This window comes from Dama dama, chromosome 5 (genome assembly GCF_033118175.1).
Source record: "Dama dama isolate Ldn47 chromosome 5, ASM3311817v1, whole genome shotgun sequence".
Lineage (NCBI taxonomy): Eukaryota > Metazoa > Chordata > Mammalia > Artiodactyla > Cervidae > Dama > Dama dama.
The window spans coordinates 120,381,341-120,397,842 of record NC_083685.1 but is presented as its reverse complement, the minus strand read 5'-3'; the positions used below and the strand labels follow the sequence as shown (position 1 = coordinate 120,397,842).

Here is a 16,502-nt window from a genome sequence, read left to right as displayed (position 1 = left end):
CTCCTGCCCACAGCATTTTCTTCCCTACTTTGCCCAGACACAGACTGAGTGTAGGGCTGGGAAGGGGCAGGCCTGGGGCCTGTAAGTAGGAGCAAGTTGGCATATCTGCAGGTGCCTGTGTCTTACCTACCTGGGAACAAGGGAGGGAGTTTCAAGATGAAAATGTTCCCTCAGATTTTTTGGATGAATGCTAAGCATGCAGGATCTTATTTCCCTATTAGTTGCTCAGTCGTGTCTGATTCTTTGTAACCCCATGGACTGTAGTCCGCCAGGCTCCTCTGTCCATGGAATTCTCCAGGCAAGAATACTGGAGTGGGTTGCCATTCTCTTCTGCAGGGGATCTTCCCAATCCAGGGATCAAATCCAGGTCTCCTGTATTGCAGGCAGATTCTTTACCACCTGAGCCACAAGGGAAGCCCTATAATATACAGTGGTTTGCCATGACCTCCTCCAGGGGATCTTCCCGAATCAGGGATCGAACCCGCATCTCTTATATCTCCTGTATTGGCAAGCGGGTTCTTTACCACTTTACCACCTGGGAAGCCCTAGTTATCTGACTAGGGATAAAGCCCGCGCCCCCTGCGTGAAAGGATGGACTCTTTTCCACTGGACGGCCAGGGAAGTGCTATGTTCCCTCAGGCTTTGAAGGCTTGACCCCCTGGCTCTTCCCACTACTGCTCTTGGGATATGGTTGTCATTTGAGTCCCAACCCAGGGTCCATGGTTTTTTGTGTTTTTCCACAAGAGTTTGTTGGGCTTCCCAGGTGGCGCTAGTGGTAAAGAACCTCCCCGCCAATGCAGGAGACTAAAAAACGTGGGTTCGATCCCTGGGTCAGGAAGATCCCCTGGAGGAGGGCATGGCAACCCACTCCAGTATTCTTGCTTGGAGAATCCCATGAACAGAGGAGCCTGGGAGTCTGGTGGGTAGCAAAGAGTAGGAAAGGACTCAAGTAGCTTAGCATGCATGCACAAGAGTTTAGACTTTCCTCTTTTTTTCTAGCTGATCTGAGATTTCTGGGGTACCGGTACTGAAGACTTCTCATTCTTGTCTTGGCCGTTACTAAGCCCTAGACCCTCAATGTCCTTCAGTTCTTGGGAATTTTCTCATGTTATTTCTTTGATATTTTCCCTCTTTCCTGTTTTGTTTTTTTTTCTGTTTTTTTTTTTTTTATGTTCTTTCATTTGGGGTTTTCTATTAATAGGCCGGCCATACCTCCTGGTTGAATCTTTTAATAGTCCTATTTTTCTTCTATCTCTTTATTTTTTTTAACTTTCTGTAATATTTTTTGACTGCTTCTGACCCTGCAGTGGAATTTAATTTTATTTATTTATTTTAGTTACACTGTGCAGCATGTGGATCTTAGTTCCCTGACCAGGGATTGAACCCATGCTCCCTGCAGTGGAAGCGTGAATTTCTTAACCACTGAACCTCCAGGGAAGTCCCTACAGTGGATTTAAATTTAGTTATTATGGTTTAAGAAAAAATTTTTTGAGACCCTTTCAGACTTGCTAATTTTTTTTTTTTTTTTTTACCATTTGTCATACTTGTCTTATTTTCTTTTTGTTTTTCTCTTTTAATTTCTAAACCATTTGGGAGTTGGTCTCGGACATTCTGACCTTTACTCCTTAATATTTCAGTGTCTTTTTCCTAAGAACAGGGACATTGTCTGATATAACCACAGTACAGTAGCCAAAATCAGGCAGTTTCACATCAATAGGACAGTTCATCTAATCTGCAATCTAAATTTCAGTGATGACAGTTGTCCCAATAATGTCCTACACAAAATTTTTTCCTGACCTAATCCAGGATCTGTATTGCATTTAGTTATCCTAACTTATGACACACTTAGTCCCCAGGGCCTCACTCCTATTCTCTCTACCATTTATAGCATCACCTATAGGTGAGAAGATTTTTATCAGAAGCAGACCAGCACTAATGCCTCGAGCTGAGTGGCGTGGCATGGTCCCCATGGGAGCCATTTGACGAAGGTGCCCATGTGCAGAGCCTGTTTGACTGTAGGACAAGGCAGTGAACTATTTCTGTTTTGGCCCAGAAGTAAGAGACGTAGTTTAGCCCTTTTTGGATCCCCAGCAAGGTTTCTGGCACACAGTAGGTATTTAATAAGTGCCTGTGATTGTTGGACATGAAGTGTCTGATTCTTTCATGATGGCCTGAGCTTCTGCAGATAGATTTGACCTTGGCATGGGTGTTTGGCTGATAAAAGAAGAGAAGCTAAAGGCAAAGGAGAAAAGGAAAGATACACCCATCTGAATGCAGAGTTCCAAAGAATAGCAAGGAGAGACAAGAAAGCCTTCCTCAGTGATCAATGCAAAGAAATAGCGGGAAACAATAGAATGGAAACATCTAGAGAGCTCTTCAAGAAGATTAGAGATACCAATGGAACATTTCATGCAAAGATGGGCACAATAAAGGACAGAAATGGTATGGACCTAAACAGAAGCAGAAGATATTACAAAGATGTGGCAAGAATTCGCAGAAGAACTATACAAAAAAGATCTTCATGACCCAGATAACCACAGTGGTGTGATCAGTCACCTAGAGTCAGACATCCTGGAATGTGAAGTCAAGTGGGCTTTAGGAAGCATCACTACCAACAAAGGTAGTGGAGGTAATAGAATTCCAGTTGAGCTATTTTAAATCCTAAAAGATGATGCTGTGAAAGTGTTGCACTCAATATGCTAACAAATTTGGAAAACTCAGCAGTGACCACAGGACTGGAAAAGGTCAATTTTCATTCCAATCCCAAAGAAAGGCAATGCCAAAGAATGTTCAAACTACCATACAACTGCACTCATCTCACACACTAGCAAAGTAATGCTTAAATTTCTCCAAGCCAGGCTTCAACTGTGTGTGAACCGTGAACTTCCAGATGTTCAAGCTGGATTTAAAAAAGGCAGAGGAACCAGAGATCAAATTGCCAACATCCCTTGGATCATCAAAAAAGCAAGAGAGTTCCAGAAAAGCATCTACTTCTGCTTTGTTGACTCTGCCAAAGCCTTTGACAGTGTGGATCACAACAAACTGGGAAATTCTTCAAGAGATGGGAATACCAGACCACCTGACCTGCCTCCTGAGAAATCTGTATTCAGGTCAAGAAGCAACAGTTAGAACCAAACATGGAACAACAGTCTGGTTCCAAATCGGGAAAGAAGTATGTCAAAGCTGTATATTGTCACCCTGCTTATTTAACTTATATGCAGAGTACATCATGAGAAATGCTGGGCTAGATGAAGCACAAGCTGGAATCAAGATTGCCGGGAGAAATATCAATAACCTTAGATACGCAGATGACACCATTCTTATGGCAGAAAGCGAAGAAGAACAAAAAGAGCCTCTTGATGAAAGTGAAAGAGGAGAGTGAAAAAGCTGACTTAAAACTCAACATTCAAAAAACTAAGATCATGGCATCCAGTCCCATCACTTCATGGCAAATAGATGGGGAAACAATGGAAACAGTGAGAGACTTTATTTTTGGGGCTCCAAAATCACTGCAGATGGTGACTGCAGTCATGAAATTAAAAAACGCTTGCTCCTGGAAGAAAAGCTATGACCAACCTAGACAGCATATTAAAAAGCAGAGACATTACTTTGCCAACAAAGGTCCATCTAGTCAAAGCTATGGTTTTTCCAGTAGTCATGTATAGATGTGAGAGTTGGACTATAAAGAAAGCTGAGTGCCAAAGAATTGATGCTTTTGAACTGTGGTTTTGGAGAAGACTCTTGAGAGTCCCTTGGACTGCAGGGAGATCCAACCAGTCCATCCTAAAGGAAATCAGTCCTGAATATTCATTGGAAGGACTGATGCTGAAGCTGAAACTCCAATACTTTGGCCACCTGATGCAAAGAACTGACTCATTAGAAAAGACCCTGATGCTGGGAAAGATTGAAGGTGGGAGGAGAAGGGAACGACAGAGGATGAGATGGTTGGATGGCATCACCGACTCAATGGACATGAGTCTGAGCAAGCTCTGGGAGTTGGTGATGGACAGGGAAGCCTGGCATGCTGCAGTCCATGGGGTCACAAAGATTCGGACATGACTGAGTGACTGAACTGAACTGAACTGAGTGTCTGTGTGTGTGTCTGGGTGCAGGCATCTCTGTGTGTTTTTGTGTAAGGGTGCACTCAGGCAGAGTCTGGGCAGAGGCTTCTATGGTCACCTGCAGAATTGTGAGCTCCTGACTGTCCTTGTCAAGTACTGACACACCTTGGCCACCGGTGTATCCGGAAGCCCAGGTGGGCAGTAAGTAGTCATATTTTGATGAAGCTGACCTGTTCCTCACTCAGTCCCATGTAGCCGGGACTCATTCAGACAATGTGAGTGCTCCTCTTATCCCAAGAATGTGCAAGGTCCTGAGATGTGGGTTCTGGAAGATCGCCCTGTGGCCATTGCCCTCAATCCTGTCCTTATGGTCCCTTTGGAAACTTTTGGCCTTGCTGGAGCCCGGAGGCCTCTGGTCTCTCCCTCCCTTCTCCTGCCAGATATAGCCCTCGTCTCCCCCTCTCCCCAGCAGCGCCCCCACACACAGGCTTCACAACAGACAAAAGCCAGGAGATTCACCAACTTCGTACCCTGACAGCCCCAAGTGGGGGTCTCCCCAGCCCAGCCTATAGGTCTCTACTTAAAGTGGAACTGCCAAGATGGTGTGTGTGTGTGGGTGCATGTACATGTGTGTGAGTGTGTGTGTGTGTGTGTGTGTGTGTGTGTGTAGATGAGGGTCTTGGGAGGAGGGGTCGGTGGGGGAGGTGAGGGATCTTGAGAGATGGTGGTGGATGGAGCAGGCCAGGCAATCCCAGTGTTTGTTTCATGTGGAACAGGCCGGGCACCCCCAGTGTTTGCCCACACGGTGTAGTCTGAGATGTGGGCGCCCCCTCCCTTCTGCCCTGCTGAAGGGAGCTGTCACCCTAAACCGCCAGCAGGCCTCCAGTAAACCAACCTAGGCCCCCACCCGCCTGTGTAAGTGGAACTGCGGAGCAGCGGAGAGCTCTGCCATGAAAAAATCATGAGGACACCAAGCTGTGGGCCTGTTTCAGGAACAATGCAGGAGGCCGGGTCCTGGGCGCCTGCCAAGCTGGACCCTGAAAGCAGGTGATGGGCCCAGGAGTGAGGAAATCAGGGCCTTGGGCTGTGCCCAGCGGCACCTGGACCACCGGGGCAGCTCTCACCCTGTGGGGCCGAGGAGTCCAGGGCAGAAGGTTAAGGAGGGATGGCAGAGGCCTGGCCATGGGAGGGATGGTGTACCCGGGGTGGGGTGGGACAAGATCACCAACCAGGGCATCATGTGGTCAATGCCTGGGGCTGAGGCTCTGGGGTGAGGCATCAGCGATCTCTTCTGTGAGGAGTAATTCCCAGAGACTCACTGCCCTGTGGGCAGGGGCCTTCTGCAATTGCTCAGTGCAGGGGGCCAAGATCTGATTTAGGAAAGGTGTGACTGTGGAGGTCCCTCAGCCGGTGGAGCTGCCCTGGCCCCCATCCTGGGCCATTTCCCAGTTTCCAGGGCTCCAGGCCAGCTGAGGCAGAGAGGGCCCCCTCCCCCAGCCTGCACATACACAGCACCTGTGCCAGCTCACACCACCAGCATCAGTGTTGCCCGGGCACCAAGCCTGGTGCACGCGCTGGTTGCCATGACAGCAGGCAGCGTGCTGGCAGGAACCCAGGCTGGGCTCTAGCATCGAGGGCTGGCTGTCTAGACGTGCAGAGGTGGGGGTGCTTTCCCTGGTAGCCCCGGAGGAGCCTGGCTGGGGGGAGTGGGAGGGGGGGGTCCCTCCAAATGGCTAGGACTGCCCAATCCCCAGCATTCCAGGAAAGGAACAGTTTTCTGAGAGCTGCAGGGTAGATGTTAGGGGTCTCGGGGGGCTCTAAGGCCCTCTCTGCCCCTGGTCCCCCCAACCTGAACACTAAGTGGGGCAGGAGGCCGAGGATCGGCCCCAGCCTTGTCTGCTGGGGGTGTCTGACAGCTGAGGCCACTCCCACCTTCTGGGCCCAGCTGTGGCCCGAAGGGCCTATCTGGCTGTGTCCATCCGCAGATGGCCACTCCCGGTAGTAGGGGCCAAAGGCATGACTCGTTGTAGGAAATGGCGCCCTCCTCCAGTCAAACATATTAAAGTTGGTGTGTTAGGCGGCCTGACATCTGTGCCCAGGCCTGGTCTTGGTTGCAGATGCCAGTTCAGGGTGGTGGGCACACACTGGGTTCATGCCCCCACCCCTGGGAAGGGACGGGGTCAGGTTCAGAAGTGAGCAGGGCAAGTGAATGGGGCTCCCGGAGTGGCAGGGACCTTGAATGTCCCAGAGCGCAGGCTGGACAGGGCAGTGGTGGGCACATTTGTGTGCTCCAAGTGGGTGGCTGTGTGGAAAAGTTCTGGCAGGGGGCATGGGATTCTGTGGGAAGGGTGCTCCCCATTGCCTGTGGATGCTGCCACGGTGTGAGAGAAGCCCCTGAAACAAACTCCCTTAGGCCACACACAGCCTGGTCACCCTGCTGGGCAGCCCCGAGGGGGTTCTGAGGCTGGGATCCAGAGTAGCATCTCCGGGCTGGGGCTGACCCAGCAGGTGGCTGTGGCTCACTCTGCCCAATTCCTGCCTGTGTGTACTTACACACACACACATGCACGCCCAGACTTGCAGGCATCCTGCCCCATCTATCAGCAGATCCTGAGCCCATCACACAGGAACCTCCACATCAAACATTCACAGGCATTTATTAAGTACCTACTGTGTGCCAGAGACTTGCAGGGGATCCAGAAAGGAGCCATGACCCTAGCAGGCAGCTGGGCGAGGCCCTGAGATCCTGAGAGGAGGAGGGAGGGAGGGAGGGAGGGAGAAGGGTCCATCTGTGCAAGGCCCCCTCCCTCCCAGGAAGCCTGTGCTGGAAGGCCCGCCTCTCAGAGCCCACCTCCCCCCACCCCCCTACCCCCTGCCCCCTGGGCCCCTGGATCAGTGCCGGGGAGCCCCACCCACCCCCTCTTGGGGCTGTGGGGCCCAAGAACTGAGAGGCCACAGGCACTTCTGGCTCTGCTGCTGAGAGGCTGCCTGGAGCCAGGCCTGCTTAGCGCCTGGCGGCTGGGCTTCCTCCCGCGGGGCACGTGATGCCCATGAGCGCCCTGCCAGCACCAGTCAGCGCTAATGAGGCCGTCATGCTAATCGGGCCCGGCGGGCCCCTTCAGAAGGCTGGCTGGGGGTTGGGAGTGCAAGGAGAGAACACTGCCCGTGCCCGGGGTGGCCATGGGCACAGCTGCCCCTCGGGCTGCCCATACACACAGGAACTGAAGTGCGGACAGCCTCACGGCTGGTACTGCCAAACCAGGACACTTCCCTGGCATCAAGCGCTGGGCAGTGCAGTCCCCTGGGAACGTGGGGGGATTTTGTGTAGGCCTCATCTCTGCGGAGGGGCTGCAAGCCCAGACTGCATCTCCCTCCCATGGGGTGCCTGGCACACAGCCTAGTCAGTCAGTGTCCCATAAACCCCTCTGGGCCACAGAGGTGGACCACACTAGCCAAGACCAGTTCCTCACTCAGTATGCACCATGCTGTGATGGGGATTTGTGTGCAGACCTCTCTCCCTGAACCCCAGTGTGAACCCCTCAAGCAAGGGGTCGGGTCTCCTGGTCTGCTCAGTGTCTGCACGTGCCTGGGGAGGTCGCTGCCTGGGATCCGGAAAGTGGAGGAATGACTCCCAAGCCGTGTGCCCATCCACCCCACCCACCTCCTGGGGCCTCCGCATGCCCAACCTGAGGCCCCTTCATTCTATTGGGCCCCCGCATGGCCCTGAAAGGGATGGAGGGGTGATACCTGGAGCATCAAGGGCAAGACTCAGGAGGCCAAGGCTGGAAGTGCCCTGCAGCTCCCACTCATGGTCTCCAGGGAGGCCTGAGGGTCACACGCTGTGATGAGGAAGAAGACACCAAGGCTGGCCCAGGCCCAGGGCAGGTGGCTCTGGTTTCACTACTTGGCTCCTGGCCCCTGAGGCAGGTGCAAGAGACAGACAGGCAGGGTGAAGCTGAGCAGGCCCACCGCAGCTCCCAAAGACAGCCTCCTCGGGCTCAGGGTTTGGGGAGGTACAACAGGGTGGGACCCCAGAGACTGAGCTGGGAGGTACTGGGGTCAGAGGTAGCCGCCTGTGGCTTCTCCTAGCCTGCTGGCCTCATCCTTCTGCTGGGAAGGCTTTGCCCTACGTGATCGTGGGACTCGGCCCATTAAGGACCCCATAAGGACCCCACAGTCAGGCCAGTCGCTCTATGCAGTATGAGTGGCAGTTCAGGGGTCCCCAGGGCCACCCATCAAGGCTGGCTTCACCAGAGCCCGCCCATGGCAGACAGAGCAACCTCATGGGCCCTGAGAGTTGCTCAGGGTATAGGGGTTGGGTCTGAGCCTGGCCCTGTGACCCCAAGTCCAACGGCCTGCCATCTCCTCGTGCTGCCCGGGATAACGTCTGCTCCACATGCGTGCTCCCAGGTCACCCCCCCTCTGTGCAGCCCGTGAGGCAGGCGTGACTGTCTCCATCACACAGCTGCCACCTCAGCCCAAACCGAGGGCCCTTCCCCCGGCAAAGCCAGGCTGCCTGGCCAGTGTGAATCCAGCTGAGCAGCTGCCTCTTCACACCTGGTTTGGATCTAGGTGCCATGAGTACCAGGATCGGGGCATTGCCTGGCCCGCTCACTGGCACCGACAACCCTGCCTGCCACTTTCCCAGCTACAGGCCACCCTTGGGAAGCACCAGACTCAGGGCTGCAGGCTGTGACCCAGGGGCTGCTGAGGAGGACAGTGCAAGGCTCGGCCACAGCCGCCCAGGTAGCAGCAAGGAATCAGAGAAGCGGTAACTGGATCTGGCAGCCCAGGGTGGAGGGCTGCGATCGGGTTGCGGCCACATGCAAGTTTTCCACCAGGCAGCTTTCTCTACCTTGGGAAAGAGCTGGCCTGGGCTGGCGAGTCTGTGCAGTGGGTCTGGGGGCCTGGAGGTGGGGGGCAAGGAGAGAGGCCAAGACTGGGGGGTAGGTGTCCAGAGGGCGGGGTACAGCACCAGAGCCAGGGCCAGGCAGCCGCCAGCGAGCACAAGGAGGTGGTCAGCCCTGCGGCAAGTGGCGCTCTCCAGTCCCACCGGCCCCGGGCTCTGGCCCCTGGGCAGTCCGGGAGTGGCTGAAATCCAAGCTGGGGTAACGAAAGGCTGCTGCTGTTCCTAAGCCGGCACGGCTCTGATCCGCCCTCCCACCCGCCCTCTGCTGCCCGCTGGCCATGTAAGAGCTGCCTGGGCCCGCCACTGCTGGTCAGAGGCAGCATCTGAGCGGGCAGCGGGTCCATGACGCTAGTCGGGCCTGGGGGCCGTAGGCCAACCCAGACGAGCCGGGCCTCTAGGGGACCCCAGGGGCAGTGAGCACAGAGAGAGCTTCCTGGGCCTCTGTTGGGGACCTGAGCCAGGCCCAAAGATGCCCACCAATGGCCTGCATCAGGTGCTGAAAATCCAGTTTGGCCTCGTCAATGACACTGACCGCTACCTGACGGCCGAGAGCTTTGGCTTCAAGGTCAACGCCTCGGCACCCAGCCTCAAGCGGAAGCAGATGTGGGTGCTGGAGCCGGACCCAGGGGAGGGCACTGCCGTGCTGTTTCGCAGCAGCCACCTGGGCCGTTACCTGTCAGCCGAGGAGGACGGGCGTGTGGCCTGCGAGGCGGAGCGGCCGGGTCGCGACTGCCGCTTCCTGGTCCTGCCGCAGCCCGACGGGCGCTGGGTGCTGCAGTCAGAGCCGCATGGCCGCTTCTTCGGTGGCACCGAGGACCAGCTGTCCTGCTTCGCCACGGCCATCACCCCGGCTGAGCTGTGGACGGTGCACCTGGCCATCCACCCGCAGGCCCACCTGCTGAGCGTGAGCCGGCGGCGCTACGCGCACCTGTGCCCGCAGGAGGACGAGATTGCGGCCGACAGCAACACGCCGTGGGGTGTGGACGCGCTCATCACGCTCATCTTCCAGAACCGGCAGTACTGCCTCAAGTCCTGTGACAGCCGCTACCTGCGCAGCGACGGCCGCCTCGTCTGGGAGCCCGAGGCTCACGCCCGCTACACGCTTGAGTTCAAGGCGGGCAAGTTGGCCTTCAAGGACTGCGATGGCCGCTACCTGGCACCTGTGGGCCCCGCGGGCACTCTCAGGGCGGGCCGCAACACACGGCCTGGCAAGGATGAGCTCTTCGACCTGGAGGAGAGTCACCCGCAGGTGGTGCTGGTGGCCGCCAATCACCGCTATGTGTCCGTGCGGCAAGGTAACTGGGGTGCGGGGCCAGTCACGGGGTGTGTGTGTGTGTGTGTGTGTGTGTGTGTGTGTAGGGTCCTGTAGCGAGTGGCTCTGGGTTGAGGGGTGAGAATACGCTTGTAGTAGCCCACAGTGTAAGTGAGTGGGCCATAGGCCATGTATGGGGTCCCTGCTGAGCCTCGGGCCCGCTGGACAGCTGCTGAATGCAGGATGGGCAGCACCCAGCTGGAGGTGGTTGAGGCCCAGGCTCACTGCTCCTGCCCCATCCACACCGGGCTGCCCTCTGCCCGCCCTTCCCCTTTTCTTCCATCACCCCACTTCTGAACTTTAAAGGAAACTGGGGCTGTGACCAAGGGCAGGGAAAGCAGGCAACAGGAATGGAGTGGGGAGGGGTCCTGGGGGCCCTTCCAGTCCAGGGAGATGCAAGCGGTCCCTCCAGGGTGTGGACTCCTTGGTGGGGAGACACTGTCTCTGCTCAGCAGGTGTCACGTGGCTCCCCCCAAGTCCCCGATCATTGGTCACCTGCTTCATGTGACCCGCAGGCCCTTCTACAGGTGATCATCTGCCTGTGGGGTGAACATGGGCAGCTCTTACTTCCCCTCGAGGAAAGTGAGGTTCCAGAGTGGCTCCATGCCACTTGGACTCCTGGCTCTGTGCACCCAGAAGGGGTGGGTGTACCTGGTCCCAGTTCACTGCCATCACCTGGTCCCAGCCCTGAGCACATGGAAGGGTGGCCCAGCTGTGGCTCTAGGGGTCCCTGCCTGTCGTTTGGATCTTCAAGGCCAGTGCAGAGTAGGGACTGGCATTCAGCAAACACCCCTGAGTCCTTGTGGCATGTGGTTGGGTCCTGGGGTGTAAGGGAGGACAGACAGCCCCAGTCTTTCCCATCACAGGTTCTACTGTCTAGCCACACTGCTTTCTGGCCTTGACCAAGGCCCATATGCTTGGTTTGCCAGTAAAAGGCGGGCAGTAGTGGGGAAAGCTTTCTCTGTGAGTCAGAGGAAATGCTAGATACAAAGCATTTGTCCACGTTCAGCTTGTGAGTGAGACAAGTGTAGTGGGTATGGTGGTGATGCTGGTGGTGGTAAAAGTGGTGGTGGTGATGGTAAGGGTGCCATGGTGACAGAGATGGTGCTGGTGGTCCTGCTGGTGATGGTGATGGTATTGGTGGTGATGGAGATGATGACAGTGATGGTGATGATGATGGTGGTGGTGGGAGGGGGGGATGGTAGCCGTATAAACCATTTTTCATTCTCTGGATTACCCCGCATCTGACCCGATCTCTTTGATGGGGGAATTCCCCCACAAAGGAACAGATTCACTCCCCCACCACCACTGTGAGGCCAGAGGTACCTACATTCACCGCCCTGCTTTCCTTGCAGTAAGCCTGAGGGCATCAGACCTGGCCCTGAGATGTTCCGATGTTGACTTTGCTAACCAGTGATTCAGGGAAGCAGAGTGTGGCATCTCAGGCTAAGGGAGCAGGGGTATAGTGCCACTAGGTTTTGAGGCAGCTGGAGTGGTGGCTTCTGTGGAGTGGGCTGGTGGTCCCTTGGTCCCTGTCATTTTGCTGGCCAGGTAGCCCCCAAACTTGTCTCCTTCCCCCAGGCCAGGGTGTTTGTGAGCAAATTGGCTTTTCCTGCTGATTTTTTTTTTCTTTCCCAACCTTCATCAACCAGAGTCTGCTTGTTTCTGCTATGCCCACTGCCAGCCCTCACTTATGTGGCATTGCTGCTGGGTTGCCCAACAAGCAGTGTTTGCTGCTGCAAGTAACAATGGCTGCTTATTGGCTTAAGCCACGAGGACGCTAATATCTTGCCTAAGTGGAGGTCTGGAGGCACAGGAGTGGTGGGGTCCCAAACAGGCACCACATCCAGCTCAGTGGCATCACAAAAGTCCTCCGCTCTTTCCTCTTTGAGGAACTGCTCTCCCAGGACAGCTCTGACCTCAGACTGGTGCCCCTGTGGTCACAAGACGGCTGCTGCTATTCCGGACCTCATGTCCAAACAGAACAAAGTCCAAAGGAAAGAGGGGCACTGGCTCTTTTTGTGGCTTTGCCGGAGTAAGAATAGGTCTCCTGTAAATGCTCAGACACCCCTTCTTGCTCATACATCCACCACTTGATCAATTCCTCCTGGGACAGTAGGGTCCATGCTCTTTGCCAGCACCAACCAGGACTCCATGAGACCCTGCTGCTGCAAGATCAGGGTCCCAGGAGAATCTGGCTGTGTGAGGCTGAGCCCCTGGGCTGTATCCAGTCTGGAGGGGGTGTGTGGAAGGTGATGCTGGGGACACCAAGAGGCTTGACCTCAGAGTTGGGGGTGGAAAACCTGCAACCACAGCCTCAGACCCCTGGCTTCACTCCTCCTGTTAGTACCTGTCGGATGGCTCCCTCACCTTCTCAGGTCTTGCTTCAGGGAGGCCGTCCCTGGCCAAAACCCCAGCAGTCATGGGCACAGGACATACCATTTTTGTTGTCCACCGCTCCCCACGGGCCAGCATCTGGAGAACAAGGGCCATCGTTTTGTTATTGCTGATCACAGGCTGGGGGCAGCAGGAGCCTACTTTGTGCAGTACTGCTGATGGGATGGTGGGGTTGGCAAGGAGAAGGGGTCACTTTCTTGGGGTAGGAGCAGTGATCTGTGTAAGAAGGGAGACAGACTCCAGTCTGGGGGACAAACAGGACAAAGCCATGGGCCCCCGTCTCCAGTCTGGGCCCTGCTTGCTGTCCCACTTCCTTCCCAGGGGGCGGGGCAGGACAGGATGTGGACCTGACCCTTCAGCCCTGATGGGGGTATGCCCCACTCCCTTCTGCTTGGCTTGCTGGAGCTGTTGGGGCTCAGCCTTAGGGGAACTCTGTGATCTGCCAGTTGCGATGGAACAAGGACGTGGTTTATGGGAAGATACCAGGGAAACTCCACTGCCTGACTGCTCTTCCCCACCCTGGTCACAGATGCCCCATTCACCTCCCTCCCAGGCAGAGTCCCAAGTAGTTTTGCCCTCCCTCTGGGGTCCTGGGAGACCACACACATGTGCATGAGGGGCTGAGGAGGTGACAGGGGGCCAGTCCCTGCTCAGTGCCCAGGAGCAGACCCCAGGCCCTCGCTGTGTCCTGAGCCATGCTAGGGAAGGACAGGAACCCTGCTGTGTCCAGCAGCTTAGGGAGGAGATATAAATAGAGGCTGCTGTAAGTCCTGGGTCCAGAGAGCAGGAGCAAGCAGATTACCTGCCGATTAGCTGAGGCAGGGGATTTGGCGGCACGGAAGGGCCTGGCTCCTGGGGCTGTGTTGGGAACCTGGCCTCTAGGGAGCAGTGCACCTGCACAGCGCTGGGGCCGAGCTCCAAATGTTCTCAAGTCCAAAGAGTTCTAGATGAGACCCCCACTGACTTGAGATGCCCCAAGAGCATGCCTCCCCATCCCTCTGCTCCCCACCCCACCCAGGGTGAGGCGTGAGGGGCTTCCCATCTCCTCCCTCCAGGGGTCAATGTCTCAGCCAACCAAGATGAAGAACTGGATCACGAGACCTTCCTGATGCAAATTGACCAGGAGACAAAGAAGTGCACCTTCTATTCCAGCACTGGGGGCTACTGGACGCTGGTCACCCATGGGGGCATCCAGGCCACAGCTACACAAGTGTGAGTGCACCATCCTCACCTCTGTGACCCCCTTCATCTCCACCAACACCAACATCACCACCTCCACCATCACCATCACCTCCTCTACACGCACCACCTCCGTTGATGTCACCACCACCTCCTCCATCATCACCACCACCATGATCATCTCCATTTCCACTACCACCTGCATCACCACCTCCACTTCAACCATGGGGACCATGTAGCCACCCAACCAGGGAAGAAGGCTGCTAGCGCGGGGCAGCTCTTCATGGTGGTGGGCATAGCAGTGGAAGTCAAGTGCCTTGAGTGGGTGGTACTGGACTTGAAGGAGATGGGGGAGGTCTGACCCTGAGTCCCCATGTCCTGCTCCTCTGAGGGGACCTTGACCTGCCCCTTCCAGTTCTGAGAACACCATGTTTGAGATGGAGTGGCGGGGCCGACGGGTGGCCCTCAAGGCCAGTAACGGGCGCTATGTGTGCATGAAGAAGAATGGGCAGCTGGCAGCCATCAGCGATTTTGTGGGTGAGCATACCCCTCCTGCCCTGGGGAGCCTGGGACTGGGCGCTCTGCCCGGGGACAGTGCCAGCTCAGCCCCTGTCTCCACCCAGGGCTGGGCCCTCTCCCTCCCCATGGAGCGGCTGCTGTCCGACAAGAGTCGTACTCCCTGGTCCAGCCCATTGCTCTTGACATGGGGGCTCAGATCCAGAGCATCTCGATCACTGCTGCACTTCTGGGGAACCGGGGGCTCACATAAGGGGTGGGCAGATCCAGGAGCACAAGCGGGGCGGGTCCCGGCCTGGCGCTCTCGCGGGGCTGTGGGAAGGCCACTCAAGCCCTTGTCTTGCCAGCAGGGGAGGACGAGGAGTTCACACTCAAGCTCATCAACCGGCCCATCCTGGTCCTGCGCGGCCTCGACGGCTTCGTCTGCCACCGACGTGGCTCCAATCAGCTAGACACCAACCGCTCGGTCTACGACGTGTTCCACCTGAGCTTCAGCGATGGCGCCTACCAGATCCGAGGTGCGGGCTAGGGCCAGCTGGAGAGGCGGGGGCCCGGAGAGAGTGGGGAGGGCTGTGCCCATCCCGGATGGGGGCGCGAGCCGCCCACCGACCCCTCTCTGCTCCACCCCAGGCCGCGGCGGCGGGTTCTGGCACACCGGCAGCCACGGCAGCGTGTGCAGCGATGGCGAGCGCGCCGAGGACTTCCTATTCGAGTTCCGGGAGCGCGGCCGCCTGGCCATCCGAGCCCGGAGCGGCAAGTACTTGCGCGGCGGCGCCTCGGGGCTTCTGCGCGCGGACGCGGACGCGCCGGCTGGGGTCGCGCTCTGGGAATACTGAGCGCCGCCTGTCTGTCACCCATTAAACTGTGTCTGTGACCCGCAGCTCATGGGTCGGTGGCGCCGCTCGGGGTGTGTGGGGAAGGGTTCACAACGGCCTGCCAAAGGCTCGCTGGACGCTCGACACTTCGTCATCCCTTATGCCCAGAAAAATCCAAGGTCGGCACTTTTCCAGCCAATTGAACATCCCGAGACCCCTTTCTGGACGGCTAGTCCCCAGCCTTCTTTTCTCTGCATCACTCCTTGGCACATATCTCCTCCCCAAGCTGGGGGGCGGCGGTGGGTGGGAGAGGTCCCCCACTCTACTGAGTAGGACCAGGATGGGAGTGGGACAGCTGGGAGGAGCCTCATCCCAGGTCCCAGCAAGTCAGGTAGGTTAGAGGGTCTTCAGGGTCTCCATAGAGCACATCACTGCTCCCTTCCCCAGGGGCAGGGTCTTAGGGAATCCTGGAAGCACCTGATTAAGTGACCCCCACCCCTCCCAGACAGGGTTATGTGCGGCCAACCACGGGGGGGAGGGCTGTTCTCAGCCTGGGCACTGGCTTGCTGTCACCCAGCCCCACCCAGCGTAGGAAGGGCGGACCACCAGGACAAGGCCCATGGTTCACCCACAGGTCTCCCCAAACCAGCTGGCACCCAAAACACCCGTTACCAAGGACCCCCACCCAGGCCAATGCCTCTTGGAGGTGCTGTGTAACCTGAACCACAGGAGGTGGGAGTGGGGTGGGAGGCGTGCCCCCTGGGATTGGCCTAGGCCTTGAGGACTGGGGTCATGGAGGGGTTGGGGGGACAGCCTGAGCAAAAGTAGGGGGAGACCACAGGCCTCACCGACCCTTCGCCTCAGCCCACACCCTCTCCCACCCTGGGCAGCCCTCACTCTTGCCTGGGGTCTGAAGCGCCCCTTCCAGTGAGTCTGGCCAGTGTGAGGCGCTTTGGGAAAGGGGGGCAGCTGGGACCCCTCTCCAGGGCCCCCCCTTGGCTGGCTCCCTGCCTCACCGCTTCCTCTCACCTTAGGGATGAAGAAGAGTTGGGTCCCATGTGGGCCAACAGGCCAGGGTGGGCTCTGACGGACACTGGCCTGGAGGGGACGAGGGGACTGCCCTGCGTGCGGTCTGCACTGCCCCCTGGTGGCCTGGGGCACAGGAGGGTCGCCTGCTGGGCACTCTTGGCACCTTTGTTCAAGTGCTCCAGTCGGCACCAAGCAGGGTCTCCTGTTTGCTGACCTTGGCTGGACAGGCTACTTGACTTCAGACATGCTGAGTGGAGTCTGTGCAGCCCAGGGCAGTGGCTGGA

The 16,502-nt window shown here is 56.9% G+C and overlaps 1 protein-coding gene across 2 annotated transcripts; it reads left to right on the top strand.

The window, feature by feature from the left end:
• The first annotated feature begins 9,439 nt into the window (after positions 1-9,439).
• Positions 9,440-15,210, top strand: FSCN2 (fascin actin-bundling protein 2, retinal). Of its 2 annotated transcripts, none has more exons than XM_061141263.1 (5): positions 9,440-10,265; positions 13,735-13,891; positions 14,274-14,395; positions 14,725-14,892; positions 15,005-15,210. In XM_061141263.1, exons 1-5 carry the CDS (start codon positions 9,440-9,442, stop codon positions 15,208-15,210), a joined length of 1,479 nt encoding a protein of 492 aa, XP_060997246.1. The 2 variants fall into 2 exon arrangements, with proteins under 2 accessions (XP_060997246.1, XP_060997245.1); XM_061141262.1 differs by having other exon boundaries at positions 14,274-14,436; positions 14,697-14,892.
• The last annotated feature ends 1,292 nt before the right edge of the window (positions 15,211-16,502 follow it).

What these genes read in the sequence shown, in the direction of transcription:
- FSCN2 (XM_061141262.1), top strand. Translation starts at nt 9,440, where the DNA reads ATGCCCACCAATGGCCTGCATCAGGTGCTGAAAATCCAGTTTGGCCTC. An exon ending in CTATGTGTCCGTGCGGCAAG is followed by an intron (nt 10,266 to 13,734) that starts GTAACTGGGGTG and finishes TCCTCCCTCCAG; the next exon opens with GGGTCAATGTCTCAGCCAAC. An exon ending in TGGCGCCTACCAGATCCGAG is followed by an intron (nt 14,893 to 15,004) that starts GTGCGGGCTAGG and finishes GCTCCACCCCAG; the next exon opens with GCCGCGGCGGCGGGTTCTGG.